Source organism: Poeciliopsis prolifica, unplaced genomic scaffold (genome assembly GCF_027474105.1).
Source record: "Poeciliopsis prolifica strain line A6 unplaced genomic scaffold, Auburn_PproV2 SCAFFOLD035, whole genome shotgun sequence".
Classification (NCBI taxonomy): Eukaryota; Metazoa; Chordata; class Actinopteri; order Cyprinodontiformes; family Poeciliidae; genus Poeciliopsis; species Poeciliopsis prolifica.
Genome location: NW_026562410.1, coordinates 2,127,439 through 2,143,122, shown reverse-complemented (window position 1 = coordinate 2,143,122; position 15,684 = coordinate 2,127,439). Strand labels below are relative to the sequence as shown.

At 38.5% G+C, this 15,684-nt stretch overlaps 1 protein-coding gene across 1 annotated transcript; it reads left to right on the top strand.

The window, feature by feature from the left end:
- The first annotated feature begins 282 nt into the window (after nt 1-282).
- On the top strand, nt 283-11,395 carry aif1l (allograft inflammatory factor 1-like). Its single transcript, XM_055052670.1, has 6 exons — nt 283-417; nt 599-660; nt 3,629-3,695; nt 6,785-6,826; nt 7,938-8,100; nt 10,034-11,395. Exons 1-6 carry the CDS (start codon nt 393-395, stop codon nt 10,119-10,121), a joined length of 447 nt encoding a protein of 148 aa, XP_054908645.1. The 5' UTR covers nt 283-392; the 3' UTR covers nt 10,122-11,395.
- The last annotated feature ends 4,289 nt before the right edge of the window (nt 11,396-15,684 follow it).

The following is a 15,684-nucleotide window of genomic DNA, read 5'->3' as shown; positions in this document are numbered from 1 at the left end:
CCATATTATGTGAGAGTAAAAGGATCATTAACCAATAATTGAATTACAAACTGTTATGCTATTTCTATAACGTCGTTTTCTAAAATAAAAACAACCTACATAAGTTATTAGGCTATCCCTAATTATGACTGCAATATTACCTGCAACGTTCATGTTTATAAATAAGTGGAACGAATGTTTAAGTGTAATTAGTTATTAGGTACAGTACTTTATTTTGAAAAGTCCGGCCGATGCCTCGTTTTTGATTGCGTCACACTTGACGCCGGTGCCGAGTGGCCCATTGAGCCCAATCTTTAAATAGGAATAATACCCCTGCGTACAGTTGCGGCAGCCTGCTGGCCCGGATATTTCAGCATTTTCTCTGTCTCTGAACCTCAGCAATAAATTCCAGGATGCCTTCAAATAAAAACATGCAAGGTAAAGAAGAAAAGCGGCTCGGAGTTGTTTTTTTAGACATATGCTGGTTGTCTGCCACTAGCTAAAGCTTTGAATCTTTACAATAGAGTGTCGCAGGCCGACTGGCTCCAATTCAAGACCAGCTCGAAGCGGCATTATTGCACTTATCGCTGGAATAACCTTCACTTCTTTCTGTGTTTAGGTGGGAAAGCTTTCGGTCTGTTGAAGGAGCAGCAGAGGCAGAAACTGGAGGAAATAAATAAGGTAGGAGTGTAGTCTTTCTGCGAGCCTCTCCAACAGCATCTGAGTTAATGAGGTCGTGCTCACTTGACTTGGCATTGGCCTTGTTTCTGAACGTGCAGCGGCCCCGGCGGCTCGCCGAGGATTCACGGCAGAGGCGCCTCCTCGCCGCCCTTGTGATTGATGAATTCCTCAAACATAGTTCATATTTGAGTGGAGCTGGCCGCTGCAATAACCGTAACTCGTTTTTATTGATTTATTGCCGCCTCGTAGTGTCTTGGCACTTGTTGAATGGCCGCATACCTTCGCACATGAATGCCTTTGGAAACTGTTTCCCTCTGACCCGATGGCATCGATCTGTTGTAGCTGCTCTTGCCTTCTCCCTCCTTCCCATCATGGGAGAACAGGTGTCCGAGTGGGCTCTTTGTTTCGCGCCGAGGCCTGTTCTCGTCAGATATCTGCAGTGGCCCCTCAGATTAACCAGATTTTCCCATAATCTGTGCTTCCCTCCTTTGTACACCCTGGCCTGTCGCCTGATATCAGCTCACCGCTGCAGCAGCCGCATGGAAACGAGCCGCTGCACCTTGTTACATTTTACTGCATGGGACTCCTTGTTCCCGTCATCTGGAGATAACGCGTTCTTTGTTTGGTAATTAGAGAAATGGGAGGTGAGATGACCCCAGCGTGCCCAATGGTTCTTCCTTTTGGGGTCTGATAATAACGCAAAACTAGGTATCTGTCTCAATCTACAGTACACATAGACAAATGTATTAGGATATTCATAATGCCTTCCAGAAGTGTTCATACTTTTTGTTTCAACCAGACAAAAATCAATGTCTGGTTAGTAAGCTCTTATGCAGTAAACCAACACAAAGAAGAAAAGGATGCATGTTTTTTTGAAGCTAAAAGTATGCCACTTGTCCTCAAATCCTCTAAGTCAAAGCTTTTGCTGTATTTACAGCTGCAACAATTTATTGGATATCCCTCTACAAGATTTGGACACCTAACTCTGAAATGTTTTCTGATCTTCCTTGGAAAAATGCCTCAATCTCCTGCAGATTTCATAAAGAATGTCTGTCAACATCAATAGAGATTAACTTGACTAGGTTTTAATCAGACACAATATGATGCTTTAAGTTCAACCATCCCATGCCAGGTTTTGCTGTGTGATTAGACTGCCTGTTCTGCTGGAAAGCAGGCCTCCAACCTAGTCTGAAATCTGCCATCGCCAAACTGGTTTCCTTCCAGTGTCGACTTTTTTTTAAGCTCCATCCATCTTCCTGTCAACTCTGGCCAGCTTCTCCATCATATCTGAAGAAAAGCTTCCCCACACTACGATGCCGCCTCCATCATGTTTCACCACAGTGGTGGTGTGTTTAAGATTATGTGCACTTGGGTTTTCTCTTATGTGGGACGTTGTCCAAAAAGAGTGGAAAAATTCTGGTGCATTTGCGTCCCATCCGACCAGAGCTCATTCTGCCACATGACTTTCTTGTCTCCTACTTTGCCTGTGCAGAACTGCGAAAATATTCTACTTTCATGAATGGCTCTTCCATAAAACCCACCATTTGTGAATGCATTACTTGGTGATTTTGACATATTCTCCCACTTGAGCTCTGCATCTTTGCTGCTCCTCTAATTACCATTGTACTCCAGACCGCTTCTCTAGATAATTAACATTTTTATTGTTATTTTATAACCTTGCTTTATTACAAACCTCTCCCTGATTTGTCCAAGTTGTATAGCAGTCTTCACGTGTTTATGAACTGCTGTATTTACACTGAAATTAAAGTTCACAGAGGTACGCTCAAATTGTTAAGTACTATGTATGCTCCAGTAATACATTCTCAACTTGCAAGAGACACTGTGGGCAAAAACACAAACTTTAAACGAACTTGTACAATATGAGGTTAAAATATTCAATGCATCAGAAGATACATCCTGACAAGTCTTGTTTGTTAGATTAAAAATATCTTTTAAAATTGCCTTTAAGTAAACGTTAATCACACTTTTCATTAAGCTGACATTTTTGTTTTGAAGAATTTCTTTTTCTGATGGAATATTCTAATTTTTCATTGTGTTTTTAAAAAAATCACTATGATTAAGAGAAATAAGGGTGTTAAAAAGGAATCAGACAATCTAATTAATCCATATAATGTGTTTCACCTGTCGATAGTTACTAAAATAAATGCACTCAATAATCAGTAATATTCTAATTTATGAATGGGTTTGTGTGCATTTAGAATAATGCAGTTCAAATAGGAGATTCTAATGGATTCTGATAAAAGTTGCTTCTGATACAGAAAAGAAAACCTGTGAAATAGAAAGCATGTATTCTATTGCCCAGAATGTTGCAAAAACTGCAGCGAAACTCTAGAAGTGCAGAATTTGTAGAAAATTTTGACAAGGGGAAATCTAGAGAGAGCTCTCAATAACAATCTTGAGACAGAAGTACAATATTTTTGTTTTGACTCATGTGAGGCATTGTCGGCAGAAAAGAGATTTCATGGTACGATGTACTTGTCGGGATGTGTTTGCATGCTCCTGTCTGTGAGAAGACTTTTCTGTGGGAGGGCTGCAGTCAGCTGAGTCAGTCTGCACTGATAATCATCCAGTTGCGATGGTTATCCTCTTTGATTGCAAGCTTCAAAGTCGTGCAGAGGTCAACGCAGAAAAACAGACTCGCTCTGTCTTCCCTGCTCTGTGTTTGCGGTGGTGAATGACTCCCACATAGCATATTGCACCATTATCATTTTATTAGAATGGCTCCCTTCAGGCACTCCCACTCCCTCATGAGGTGCCCCAGTAATGAAGTGGTGACAAGGCAGGATGAAAAAACTATGAGATAAGATACAATTAGATCAATGCAATTTGTGAGTACCTGGTAAAAGTATTAAGGTTTTTCAGTTTCATCATGATATGTGAAAACTATTTATCCCCTCCCCCTCCCCCCTATTTTCCTTCAGTTTTATCACCTCTTCATCTTTCTCAGGAATACCTGGAAGACCAAAAATACAGGGACGAAGAAGGCCTGGCAGAGAAGCTGGAAAGCTTAAAAAGTGAGTAAATCCACTTCTCACGTCAGCTGTCCCAGTATCTACAAGTCTGATCGTCCCTTTGAGGAAGTGTGCTTTTCTTCTGGTTGCTGTTGTGCCTTCAGCAGTTGCTTAGTCGCAGCACGTTCTGCGTCGGCCCCTTTGGTCATGAGCATTTTTGCTTTTCTCTGTGGGAAAGATGGACTGCTGTGATTTCCAAAAAGATTTGCCGGGCCAAGTTCTCAGTGGGCTGAGAGGAATGTGCCGGGGCGTTCCTCCGCTTGTTGTTTCAATATTCAAAACCTTGCTGTGCAAACTGAGCTCCTGGGAACAGAGAAAACATTGCTTCTAGCTAATTACAGAAACAAAGTTACATGATTCGCAAGCACCATCCCACTCCTCCACTACACATGTATGCATCTGGTGTTGTTTTTTCCCCCCTCTTTGCTCAATGTAAGTTCTGGTTATAATTTAAAAGTGACTTCTAGTTATTTAGCCTAATAAGTTTTGGAAATGGGGAAATACGACGCAGTGTCCTACTTAGAGCCTAGGCCTGCTGGAGGAAATGGAGCAGTGACATATAAACAGCATCCAGGTCCTGGGAGGTTGCTCTTTTTATTTTTTCCCCTTCCTCCTCTTTTCCATACTGTCCCAGTGACCCAAAGGTCAACACCCTGACAGCTATTGGCAACCAGTAAATTTCCATCAGTTCACATCTTTACCACTTTGAAGCATCCTTCTATACATTAAATCTGCACTGCGTTTCTCCTCATCATTTGCATGCATAATTGTTAACTTTTTTTTTTTTTTGTGGCATAAAATATTTGTTTTGACGTGACAAACTTCTTTTTAAAACAAGTGTCCTTTTGGCATTAACTCATAATGTGTGTGTATGCAGGGTTTCCCTCAGAAAATTTGTTAAGCCCAGTGATCAGGAAACCGAGGCGGCCCACCATGTTTTTGTACTAAAAGATGTTAAGTTGACAGGAAAAGTAAAAATATTACTGGATAATTATATGTTATGGGAAAACATTGCCAGTGAAATGCTATTTAAACACACAACTAGTCTTAAAAACAACTAATCAAAAAATACAATTCAAATGAATATCAATTATTTGCACTTCTGTTTCATCCAAATTAAGTCAGAGGGTCCGTCAGGCCCCGCAGGGCTTCAGGGTTCCCATAAATGCTAATATTTTAACACAGACAACAGATACATAAATGTAACATTTCTTTATTGACATTATCAATGCTGCTAAATTTGATTTAATGGTTTCAGCATACATAAATTGAAAGATTTTAAATTATTTAACATTTAAATTTAAGATATTAAGGAGTTGGAAAGTTGACTTTGTAAAAGTTCAAAGAACAATCTTAATAGCTAGATTGTTTTGTTACCATAGCTACAATCTGATGCTGTGAGTTTAATCTTTGAGTTTGAGTTCTGTTTTGTTCACAAATACAAATTAGTAAACTGCATTATAGTTTATTGCTTTTCAGGTTGGCCAATTAAGCAACTCCCCCTCCTAATAGAGGTGCTTATGTTTTTAGCAGAAAAAAGGGGCCCTAGGTCAAATTCTGCTCAAGGCTTCATACAGCCTTGGACTGGCCCTGCACGATGAGTCAAATCCGTTGCACTGCGCTAAGAGATGCGCAATAAACGGGAGATTTAATTGAATGCTGCTTATGGGGCTTTAATAGCTCTTCAATTTATGTATTTTGAGTTTTTCATAAGGGGACAAAAAACTGTTCTGGCTGTCAAGTTTGTTGCTCGAGTTTTTCTGATCTCCGGGCTCATGAACTCTGTCTGACTAAGTAGACAAAGCATTTGATATGGTTTGATAAAATTATACTGATAAATGATAAAATAATATAAAACCAGCGTGAAGCATGACTACAAGGAGAGCACAAAATGATCTCCTGTGTTATCATACCGCTTCAGATATTTTATCAGCAAGCCTCTATAAAATGGAAAACTTCTTCAAAGTATGGACGGGAGTAAACTCACTAATCAAAGTACACCTCAGTGACGCAAAATGTTCAAATGAGCTAAAACTAAAGTCATTGCATCACATTAGTCATTTTGTTCCAGTAGTTGCTTTAGGAATCCATAAAGGAGCAACAACTGAAGGTTCGAGTTGTGTTGAGTTGAGCCCCTTTCTGAGGCTGCAGATGATCAACAGCCTGCACTACAACAAGTGGTCCTCTCAAAAAGTCGTGTGTGTGCGTGGAGGCCCCTCCTGAGGGTTTATGAACAGGGTTGGCATTGTCCTGTCCCTCTTCCCCAACGATTCACACAGTTAACACAGCACCCCCCTCTCTCTCTTCCAACACACACAGAGCATCTATTGTGGGACAGAAATAGCAAGCGTAATCTGACCAAAGGGGTCTTCTAGGGAAGTGGAAGGAGGGAAGAAACACAGAAATGCCTCCTTGCTGGAGTGTTAAATGTGACGTTTTAAGGCAATGCAAATGGAGTTAAAAATACCTATTGACTAAAGAAACTATGAACAACTTCTAAGTTTCTAAGTGGAGCTGCACATTATACTGAAACAGAATCATCATCACAATATCAATGTGTGCAATATCAGTATCGCAAAGGTCTCTGAATACAATATTTAGTATTCAGATTCAGATTCTTACACAGTAATATATTGGGACTGTTGAATGGACTTTCTTTGTACTCCAATCTTATACAGTGGATGAATATTTTCATTGGCTCAGACACTAAAGCTCACAAACAGTGGTGGTCCAATGAAAGAAAAATATGTTGGTTAATCATAATAGAGAATGTCATAAAAGTTAAGACTTTTTCTTAAGCACTTTTTAAACTTTTTGAAAAAAAATTTTGTCATTCCAGATCCCAACCTAACACACAGTACTTAAGCTCCCCAAACTCCTGCTTTTGTCATCTGCTCATGGCTCTGCCTTTGAGATGTTCACTGTCAGCAGAGTCTTAAGAGTGTGACCCATGGACAGTGTGTGTCAAGAATTTTGCTGAGAAGTCAAATGCCAGCTCAGTTATTGTTGTTTGTACTATAGGATGTGGAGTGTGAGGTGAGATTGAACTCCCACTGTAAGTAATAATTCCTCTGTGTATGTTTGTTTTGCAGATAAATATGCTGAGTTTGACCTGAATGATGAAGGAGAGATTGGTGAGTAATAACCAGCTATAAAACACCTGCCGCCCTCGCATAACAGTTGTCAGCTTGGCTGACCAAAGTGCAGTGTTGACAGAAAGGAACAGTAATTAATACTACATGTTTGCTGTGTGTGTCTTGTCTGGCCTCAGAGAGGCTCATGTGTCACAGTTGTGACCTCGATGTAAAGTGAGACTCCTTCAGTCGGCCCATAGCAGATGTGAGGTGATCAGGTGTTGAACGCTTCCAGCTTGTCTGCAGATGCTGATATTGTAGTTCTAACTTGAGTTTTTTTTTTCCTGTTCACATCTACTGCTGTGGTAAACCCAGATTTTGGAGATGTGACTGTCGCTCACAGCTGCCATGCAGCTGATCTGGGATGGCAGCTGCTTCTTCTAGAATGACCCGAAGAATTGTGTTGCTTTCCATGCAGTTTTACACCATAAGCTTTTTATTTTTTAAACATCTCAATTTAATTTTCATTTGAAAGTTTAGTCTAAATGCTATTTTATTCTTGCTGTAGGTTAGACTAATGACTCTCTAATTACTACAGCTTAATGTCAATGGTCAAACTTTACTTAACTTTCTATTTGTTCCTAATTTATGAATCTGATACAATAAATGACCTGATAATTTTTAGTGCAATAAATGTCTATTCCTTGATTGTAGGTTTGAGACATCTAATTTCTGAAAAGCTCGTTGTGATATTTATGTACAAGTTGTATGCTTACACGTAACAGTAAAATGTTTTCTATCTTGCCAAGAAACCTTGTTGTAATAAGCAATTAATCTATAAAAGCATGTTAAATCTTCCAGGTCCAGTGTTAAGTGTACTTTGCAAAATTAAAGTTTGTTGGTATTTGAGAGAGTGAACTTGTATTATTTTGCCAATATCAATAAGGTACTTGAAAATGCTCAAGTACCTTATTGATAAGCACAATAATATTATAATTTATCGCAATAATTATTGGGACAATCTATTGTCCAGCACTACCTTAGAAAAAAATACCTGTATTTTTTTTCCTTCAGTTGTATGAAACACTGGTTCTATCAGTTTGAACCAGTTTGTTTGGCATTTTATCACAGATCTTCATCTCATGTAATTATTTTTCTTTCATCTTCTCAGATTTGATGGGGCTGAAGCGAATGATGGAGAAGCTGGGAGTGCCCAAGACCCACTTGGAGCTGAAAAAGATGATCGTCGAAGTGACCGGCGGCAGCAGCAACACCATCAACTACAGGGACTTTGTCAAGATGATGTTGGGCAAGCGATCCGCTGTGCTCAAACTGTAAGTGAATGTGTGAATTGGTTGTGAAAAGAACGACTTGTGCTTCTCTGCAAGCTGTGATTAATCTACCAGTGATCAGTGCGTGTTATGTCTGAGAGCAAGGTCAGTGTTGACATTTACCTGCTTCATCCATCTGCAAGAGGCAGTGGGATCAGGCATGATGAGCAGTGATGTCACTACCTACTTGCATAGCAACAAAACCCATTTGGAAAGCCTATCCACAGTCAACACCCTTAGCTTTAGCTGCGATTAGAGGCTTATGTAACTGAGTCGAGGCTGATTAACCGCTGACAGTCGAGTAAAAGCTGAGGGGAAAAAAAACCATCAGAAACTCATTGGATTCTTTTTTGCTCTGTTTTCAAATGGGTTAATATAGCTGGTTTAAACATTTTAAAGCAGCTGTGTGCTGGGTCAGCCATGCCAAACCAGAGCTAGAGTGGCTGCTGCATGTCAGTAAGCTGACTGGACCCCAGAACCCAGACTAATCTCATAATCCCAAAAACATCTATCAGAATGAAAAACTTTTCCTACTATGCCTTCAACTGTTTGGCTTTTCTTTCTTGTGTTTTTGGGAGCGTATCTCATAATCCCGCCGAATCCCACAGCATGCTATTTATAAAAGTCTCATTTCCTGCTTCTATTTTTCACTCGTTTGTATTCTAGCAAGATAAGCTCTGCTTTCCAGAAATCCAGTTTATTTATGCTGTTTGTAAGAGGGCAAAACTAGTAAATAAATTTTCTTTACGAATAGTAGCCTGACATAAATTAATAGCAGGTTAAATCTGAGCTTTGACAGGGTCAATTTACCAGGAAAATACCACTTTTCATGTGTGCTCTTTGAATAGCCTGCAGCCTACTGGAGTTGCTGATAAGAGTGATTGTTTTACAAAGCCTTTCTTTGTCATGTTGTTTTAATCTTTTAAGGTAGGAAGTATGAGGGCGAAGCTGAGGGTACAAATTTATAGCAGATTTTTTTTTCTTCAAAGCATTTGGCAGAACAGCAAATTATTTAGTTCCCGTTAGAGAAAAACAATTGCAGGCAGACTCCACAATAATGCGTAGTTAGCAATAGGGCAAAGGTCACTGAGTTACTGTCGTTCGATAACAGCAAGTGATTATGTTAGATTTTTTCAGTTTGAGATTGTTTGTGCACTATTAACACATCTGTGCATCTGTTTTGGCATATTACTATCCTGGACAATAGAGATGCTATCAGTAAATGCTGAGAGGAGAAAGAAAACACACAAGTGAAAGTAGTGTCGGTTTACTCGTTTGGATCATTGATCCTTGTGGGATTAGTGGAGCTTTGCCGAGTTTTCCAGAAGAGGAAATTAAGGCAAGCATTCACTCTAAATAGCTCATGTCAGATCCTTTTCTGTGTTGTGTAGAGTGGAAACTGCTATCCTCTTTGTTATTCTAGGTTTCCATTTATTACTTTCACTTGTCATCATATGAGCCTTGATGGTAGATTTCTATAAATCCATTTTAAAATTACATTTATTTACATTGACAAATTTTTGTATTTGAAAAGTTTTTGATAATCAATTTATTAATTTTTTGAAGCAAGACAATTAGAAAGTTTGTTTTGTTGTGTTTTATTTATTGAGCAGTGGACATACATCATTTTTGGTTCCAACTTGTTTGACTTTAAAGAATTGTATGGAAAATGTAATCTTCAATTATGTAGCATGTGATGTAAAAGAACAAAATATGGTTATTTCAGCAGATTTTTGTATTTATTTATTTTTGTTATTGTCCGTCTCAATGTTAAGATACAGTCTGGAAAAATATGGAAATATATTTGTTTTTCAGACTTTGAAAAGTACACAAGTCTCATAATCTCTAATGCATCTCAGAGATACTATGAAAACCTTTTTCTATTTTCTACTTTCTGTTTCATCCCTTTTTTTCTTTCTTTCTTTCTCCCCATCAGAGTTTTGCTTTTTGAAGATAAAGCCAACAGCACCCCCTGCAAGCCAGACGGACCCCCTCCTAAACGGGACATCACTAGCCTGCCTTAAACTTTGATGTCAGTCTCTGCAGAGCAGAGGGACATTTTTGTGGCTGTGTGGAACATCATGGAATTATTGTATTATTGTGCAACCAGGGATCAAGGATGATGTTTTGTGAACAAGTGGTGTGTGCAAGGTTTCTGTCATTTGGAAGACTGAGCCTAAAACTCACTAAAAGATGTTTGACTGTGAATATTCATGTTTTGTTTTCCCTTTAATCAAATGTAGCAGTGATAGTTGTATTTGTAATCCAACTGATTAGTTACATTTTTTACTAAGTGTTTTGTGGCTGTATTTTTAAGGGAACATTCATAATTCTATAAAAGTTGCATCTCCATCTTTGTTATTATTATTTTTACTTAATTTGAGAAAATCATATTTAACAATGCAAGATTAGGTCACTTCCGGAAAATTGGATAACAAGAAGCAGTTTTTCCCACTGTCCTCAGTGGTGCTACATAGAAAAAAAACCTCCATGCAGTGCCAGACAACACCAGCCCTGATCATCAGACCCAAGGTACTTCCACCTTCCTTTTGAAAATTCCCTCACATTTGTTGGTGAGATGAGCAGAAAGAGATTACTCTTAACTGGAAGAGTTTGAGTTTTGGCACATCACCAGAAGACCAGCCTGTTTGTTCCAGTTTCAGATGAGGTTTAAGCCGCTGCTCTTTTTGGACACCGTTTCACATCCGGGCACACAAAGCAGAACAAATGCACAAAAAAAAAACAAACAAAAAAAATGCTACATAAAGTACAATCATGTTCTTTCCAAGTGCCTCAACCTGCAGATACTGTAAGGCTTTAGCCGTTCCAGAAAAGAGGAAGAGCACACATGCTTTCATGTAGAAACACTTTTAGCTTTTTAATTCCAGGAAATTGTGAATTTATGTTTATTAGGGATGATAATATTAATGATAAGTGATTGCTTTATATTCATGAGCGAATGGTATTTACAGTGTTAACTTTTGTCCTTTGCTTATTAACCCTTGTTTTCTATTTCACTAAGTGTGTGATCTGTCTTTGATTTGTCTGTCTCCCTTATATTTTATCAACCTTTCAATTTCTTACTTTTTGTAAAACATTTTCTGTAATTTGTGCCTCTGTATCTATCCGCCCATTATCTTATCAATATCCCGCAAAACTATTATGAAATTGGTAGTTCCACTCATAACAGGGTTTACACATGATTTGCTTTCAGTCTTTTAGGAGTGTCACATTATTTTAATATTAAGATATGCATTGTTTGCAGACACCAAAGGAATTAAAGTTTCTTCATACACTGGCTTGTTAAGTTCTTGCATTGCTTTTTTTATTATTATTATTCATTTATTTATTTATTTTTTCAACTTGGAGATGTGCGGCCTGTGAGTAGTAGATGTATGTTTTTTGCCGTTTTAGCTAGCTGAAGTCAACTTCTATTTTCAAACTAATTTCTGTTGGGGTTTTTTGTCATATTTTTCTCCACACAAACATTGGTGCTGCTGCTGAGTTTACGCCAACTGCTGACATCTCCTGCTCCTGTTTAGCTCAGTGTTCTTGAAGTTTTTCCGATTGTCAATGGGTTCGTGCAGATTTTCCACAACATATCAGTTGTTTTTGCTGTATTCTGCTACCTACAATTTGTCACACAGGTCAGAATGTTGTAGTTGAAGTGGAAAAAGCCAGTGGAGTCGCTAATTGCGGACCCCAGTGGCTGTGCTCCTCACAGTTAGTAATGCAAGCTGATAACATGTTGTGCAGCGTAACCATGTAGACCACATGTTGATTCTTGAAACTTTCACAACGGTAACAGCCATTTTGAATCTCATTTTGTGGTTGGATAGGACCTTCCAAGTCCAGATTTTGACTTCTAAAATGCATTTTATTTGTTTTCAAGTATAAATTGACAATAGATCCTTGTGTGTGAAGAGGGAAGGACACTTTCTTCAAAGGGCACTTTCTTTTGAAATTTACAAAAACATAAACAACTTTCACATGCTAAAGGGTTGCAGACACAATATGCACGTTGCTAAAATTGTCCAGTGGGTTTGGTGGTTTCATTGTTTCTAACAAACTCTGTGTCTATTTTGTACTCCAGATTCTGACTTCTGAAACTGACCACAGCCCCACTTTGTAGCAAATATAACACAGGTGTGCAGTACCCCTTTAATTTTCACATTTGTAAACTTTGACAGCTACCTTTATTTATTCCGTGACAACAGTGTTTACTTTTATGCATTTTTGGCAGTTTTCTAACTGTAAATGTAAAACTAAAGCGATTTCAGCAAAATGTCAAGCTGCACATTGCACATTTTATTTATTTTACAACAAAATGTCTTAATACTGGTGCCCTCTAACCTGATTCAATGGTATGCTTTAAATTTATTTTTCTTTTGTGCAATTTTCCTTCAATGTGTGTGAATGATAAAGCAATAAATGTCTTCGTGTGAACAGCACAAGCTGCAAATAGTCCTTTAAATTGGTTTCAGTCTTCTTTATATTCTGGATGGTATGTAAGGGCCGTTTATGCTGCCTCTCATTTGGGAGAATTGTTGCTGGGGTGTGGAACAGCATGGAGGATAATAAGCAGGACTCTAACAAGCCTGCTAACAGGCGGGCCTACTGGGATTATATTAAGCACCTCTGTAATTAAAATGATAACCACTGTAGCATGTAATTAACTGTCAGAGGCTTATAGAGCCACTCTGGACGAGAAAATACCGTGACACTGTGAGAAAAGGTAGGAAAAAAAGCAATCCTGTAAATAGCAATTGCCTTAAGGTGAATGTTGGACTCAAATTTATCTAATAAGTTTCATAGAGTTACTATTTTACTATTTTTTTCTTTGAACATTATTAGCTAATTTCTATTTTTAAACTCTTTGTTTTTTTGTAATCTTAGTATTTTGCTCTTTGTTTTCAACTTTTTAAACAAGATTTATTTTGTGTTTTTGATCATGAGCTATAATTAATCATCAGCTATTTCCAAAATATCACCATCCATGCACAAGATCAGCCCTTAAGAATTAAAACTAGATTGATATCTTAAAATTATTTATGTGTACAAACATTCTGCTCAAGGAAGGCCAGTGACACCTTTGCCTGTTTTTAAAAGCCATGCATGGACATTGCCATCTGCTGGACACTCCAAGCCAAAGCATCGATTTTGTGTGATAACAGAAACTGTGCCTTGCAAGATTATTCACACCTTAAACTTTATCATCTCTATCAATGTATTGTTATTGATACCCCCGTGGATGGATGGATGGATGGATGGATGGATGGATGGATGGATGGATGGATGGATGGATGGATGGATGGATGGATGGATGGATGGATGGATGGATGGATGGATGGATGGATGGATGGATGGATGGATGGATGGATGGATGGATGGATGGATCTTCTGTGAATGCCTCAGAGGTTTCTTAGTGTAGATTAGTGAATAAATATTATCGTGGAGACAAAGGAACAAGTGGCATGTCTGCCCCTTATCCAAGCGTGCCACAAAGAAATACATTTTGAACTAAGAGCTATTACAAGTTTGAAGTTTTGAGGGACATAAAAATGTGGATGAAAGTGTTCTGGTCAGATGGGGCCATGATTCAATTTTTGTGGTCAACATTAAAACGAACACAGAACAGCATGCTGATGACACCGTCCCTACAAGAAATGTGAAAAGAGGTATGAATACATTTACAAGGCCCTGAGCCCCCCTAATGCTCAGCTGTTTGGTGGTTTGTTGTCAGGTCATGACCTCCAGAAGTTGATGATTTCGCTCATAATTCATGCTTTTGTTGCATTCTGGTTTATTACCTTTTAAATTATTACGCATTTAAGGCCTCGCCCATTCTCCAGTAACTCACCTGCAGGTGGTTTAAAATGTGACTGCGAGGATGCTGAGCAGTACAGAAAAGAGCTCATAATTCCAGTGCCGTCTGCCTGCACTGGCTCCCGGTTCACCTTCAATTTCAATTTAAAACTTGGCTGACTGCCTTCGTGGCTCTAAAGAACCAAGCTACTTCCTTTATCACAGGACTTCTTTGGCGACGTTTAGTCAATCGAGTAGCAAATCACTGCTGCAGTTCTCACATCCCAATTACAATGAAAAGAGCAACTGTGCACTCGTATAATTTTGTTTTTTTCTGTTCAACTTTAGCAGTGATCAGAGATGGTTCAAAGAAGGCCACCATTAAATGAATGTGTTGCGTATAATAAGTTCTGGCAATGAAACCATAAAGAAAGTATTGAGGACAAGCATTATTGATAACAACGTGTACAATAAGCATAATCTTTTGCAAATTGCTGACAGAAAGAAACCAAGTGCAATCAGAGGTAATAGAAAACATAAAATGGCCAAAGAGATGAGCTGGATCTGAATTGGAACAATGGGATCTCTTAATGGTGGCGGATCTAAATATTTATAAGATTGATATACCACAATATTAATAAAAAAGCAAAATGGATAGCTGAGCTATTCCTGCCTGTAACTTAAATTTTTCACCCTGTAAGAAATACACTGAGGTCTGTCTTTTAATAAACAAAGATTTGATGCAATTATCTAGATTTCTCTTTGGCAACTTTTAATTGGTTGATGTTGTGAATAAAATTTGCTTTCTTTGATTACCTTTCAAACTATCTTTCAATGTAAAGATATTGAACTTAGAGTAAATTTCATAAAAATTTTAATGTGATGGAATTGACAAAATCATCATTGTGCTTCTTCCCCAGTACTTTCAGGTCTATAGGGGGATACATGTGGATAGTTGTGTATCAAATGAATGCCTGCAGCATACTGGGAGGTGGTGATGTCCATAGTTCAGAAACAGGTCAGCATAGAACAATTGTAGATGCAAACACAGAGCAGAAACATCCGAGGGCCTTCATTTAAAACTCAGATAATATTTGAGTTAACTGTGTTAAGGGTGTTCCATATTCTGCAAGAAAGTTGTTTTCCCTTCCAGAACCACAAGAACAAAATTACATCATTCTGTTCTTGCCTTTGGTTCTTGCATATATGTTGGGTAGAAAAATTTATTTTCTTGCAGTGTATCCAACAAATACAAGTGTTCTCAAGTGTACATGGAGAACACTTGTAGGGTTAGATGGACAGGAGCAAGCAGAAATGAGGCTGCTGGTTAAGAATTGTGACTAACCTACTCCAAAATGTTGTGAGTGGCCACTTGCACAAAAAAAAGGCCAATGAAGAAATTCAAGGCAATCCATTTGAAAGAAGCAGCTGTGCTCATTGATGGTGATTCAAAGGTCAAAATCCTAATTTAGTGAAAAGGAAAATAATGCGCTTGCGCCCTCTGCTGGACAAAATGCTTACAGCAGGTGATCTTCCATCCAAGTACTAACCGGACCCGACTCTGCTTTGCTTCCGAGTTCATAGATCGGGCGTGTTCAGGGTAATATCAGTGTAAGCTACTACCTCCATGAGATGGTAGATTTCTATTTGAGGAGCATTTCTGGAATGTTGCAAAACTATCTTGGCTTAAGCTGGACTTAGATTTCTTTAGGCTCCCAATTCTTGTTGCAGTCTTGTTTGTCTACATCTCCATATTTTAATTGATGACAATTGTCTCAGTAA

Bases quoted from the DNA above. Each gene is read 5' to 3' on its own strand.
- aif1l (XM_055052670.1), top strand. From the start codon at position 393: ATGCCTTCAAATAAAAACATGCAAG. The intron at 418-598 runs GTAAAGAAGAAA...TTCTGTGTTTAG, and splicing joins TTCAAATAAAAACATGCAAG to GTGGGAAAGCTTTCGGTCTG. The intron at 8,101-10,033 runs GTAAGTGAATGT...TCTCCCCATCAG, and splicing joins CGATCCGCTGTGCTCAAACT to AGTTTTGCTTTTTGAAGATA.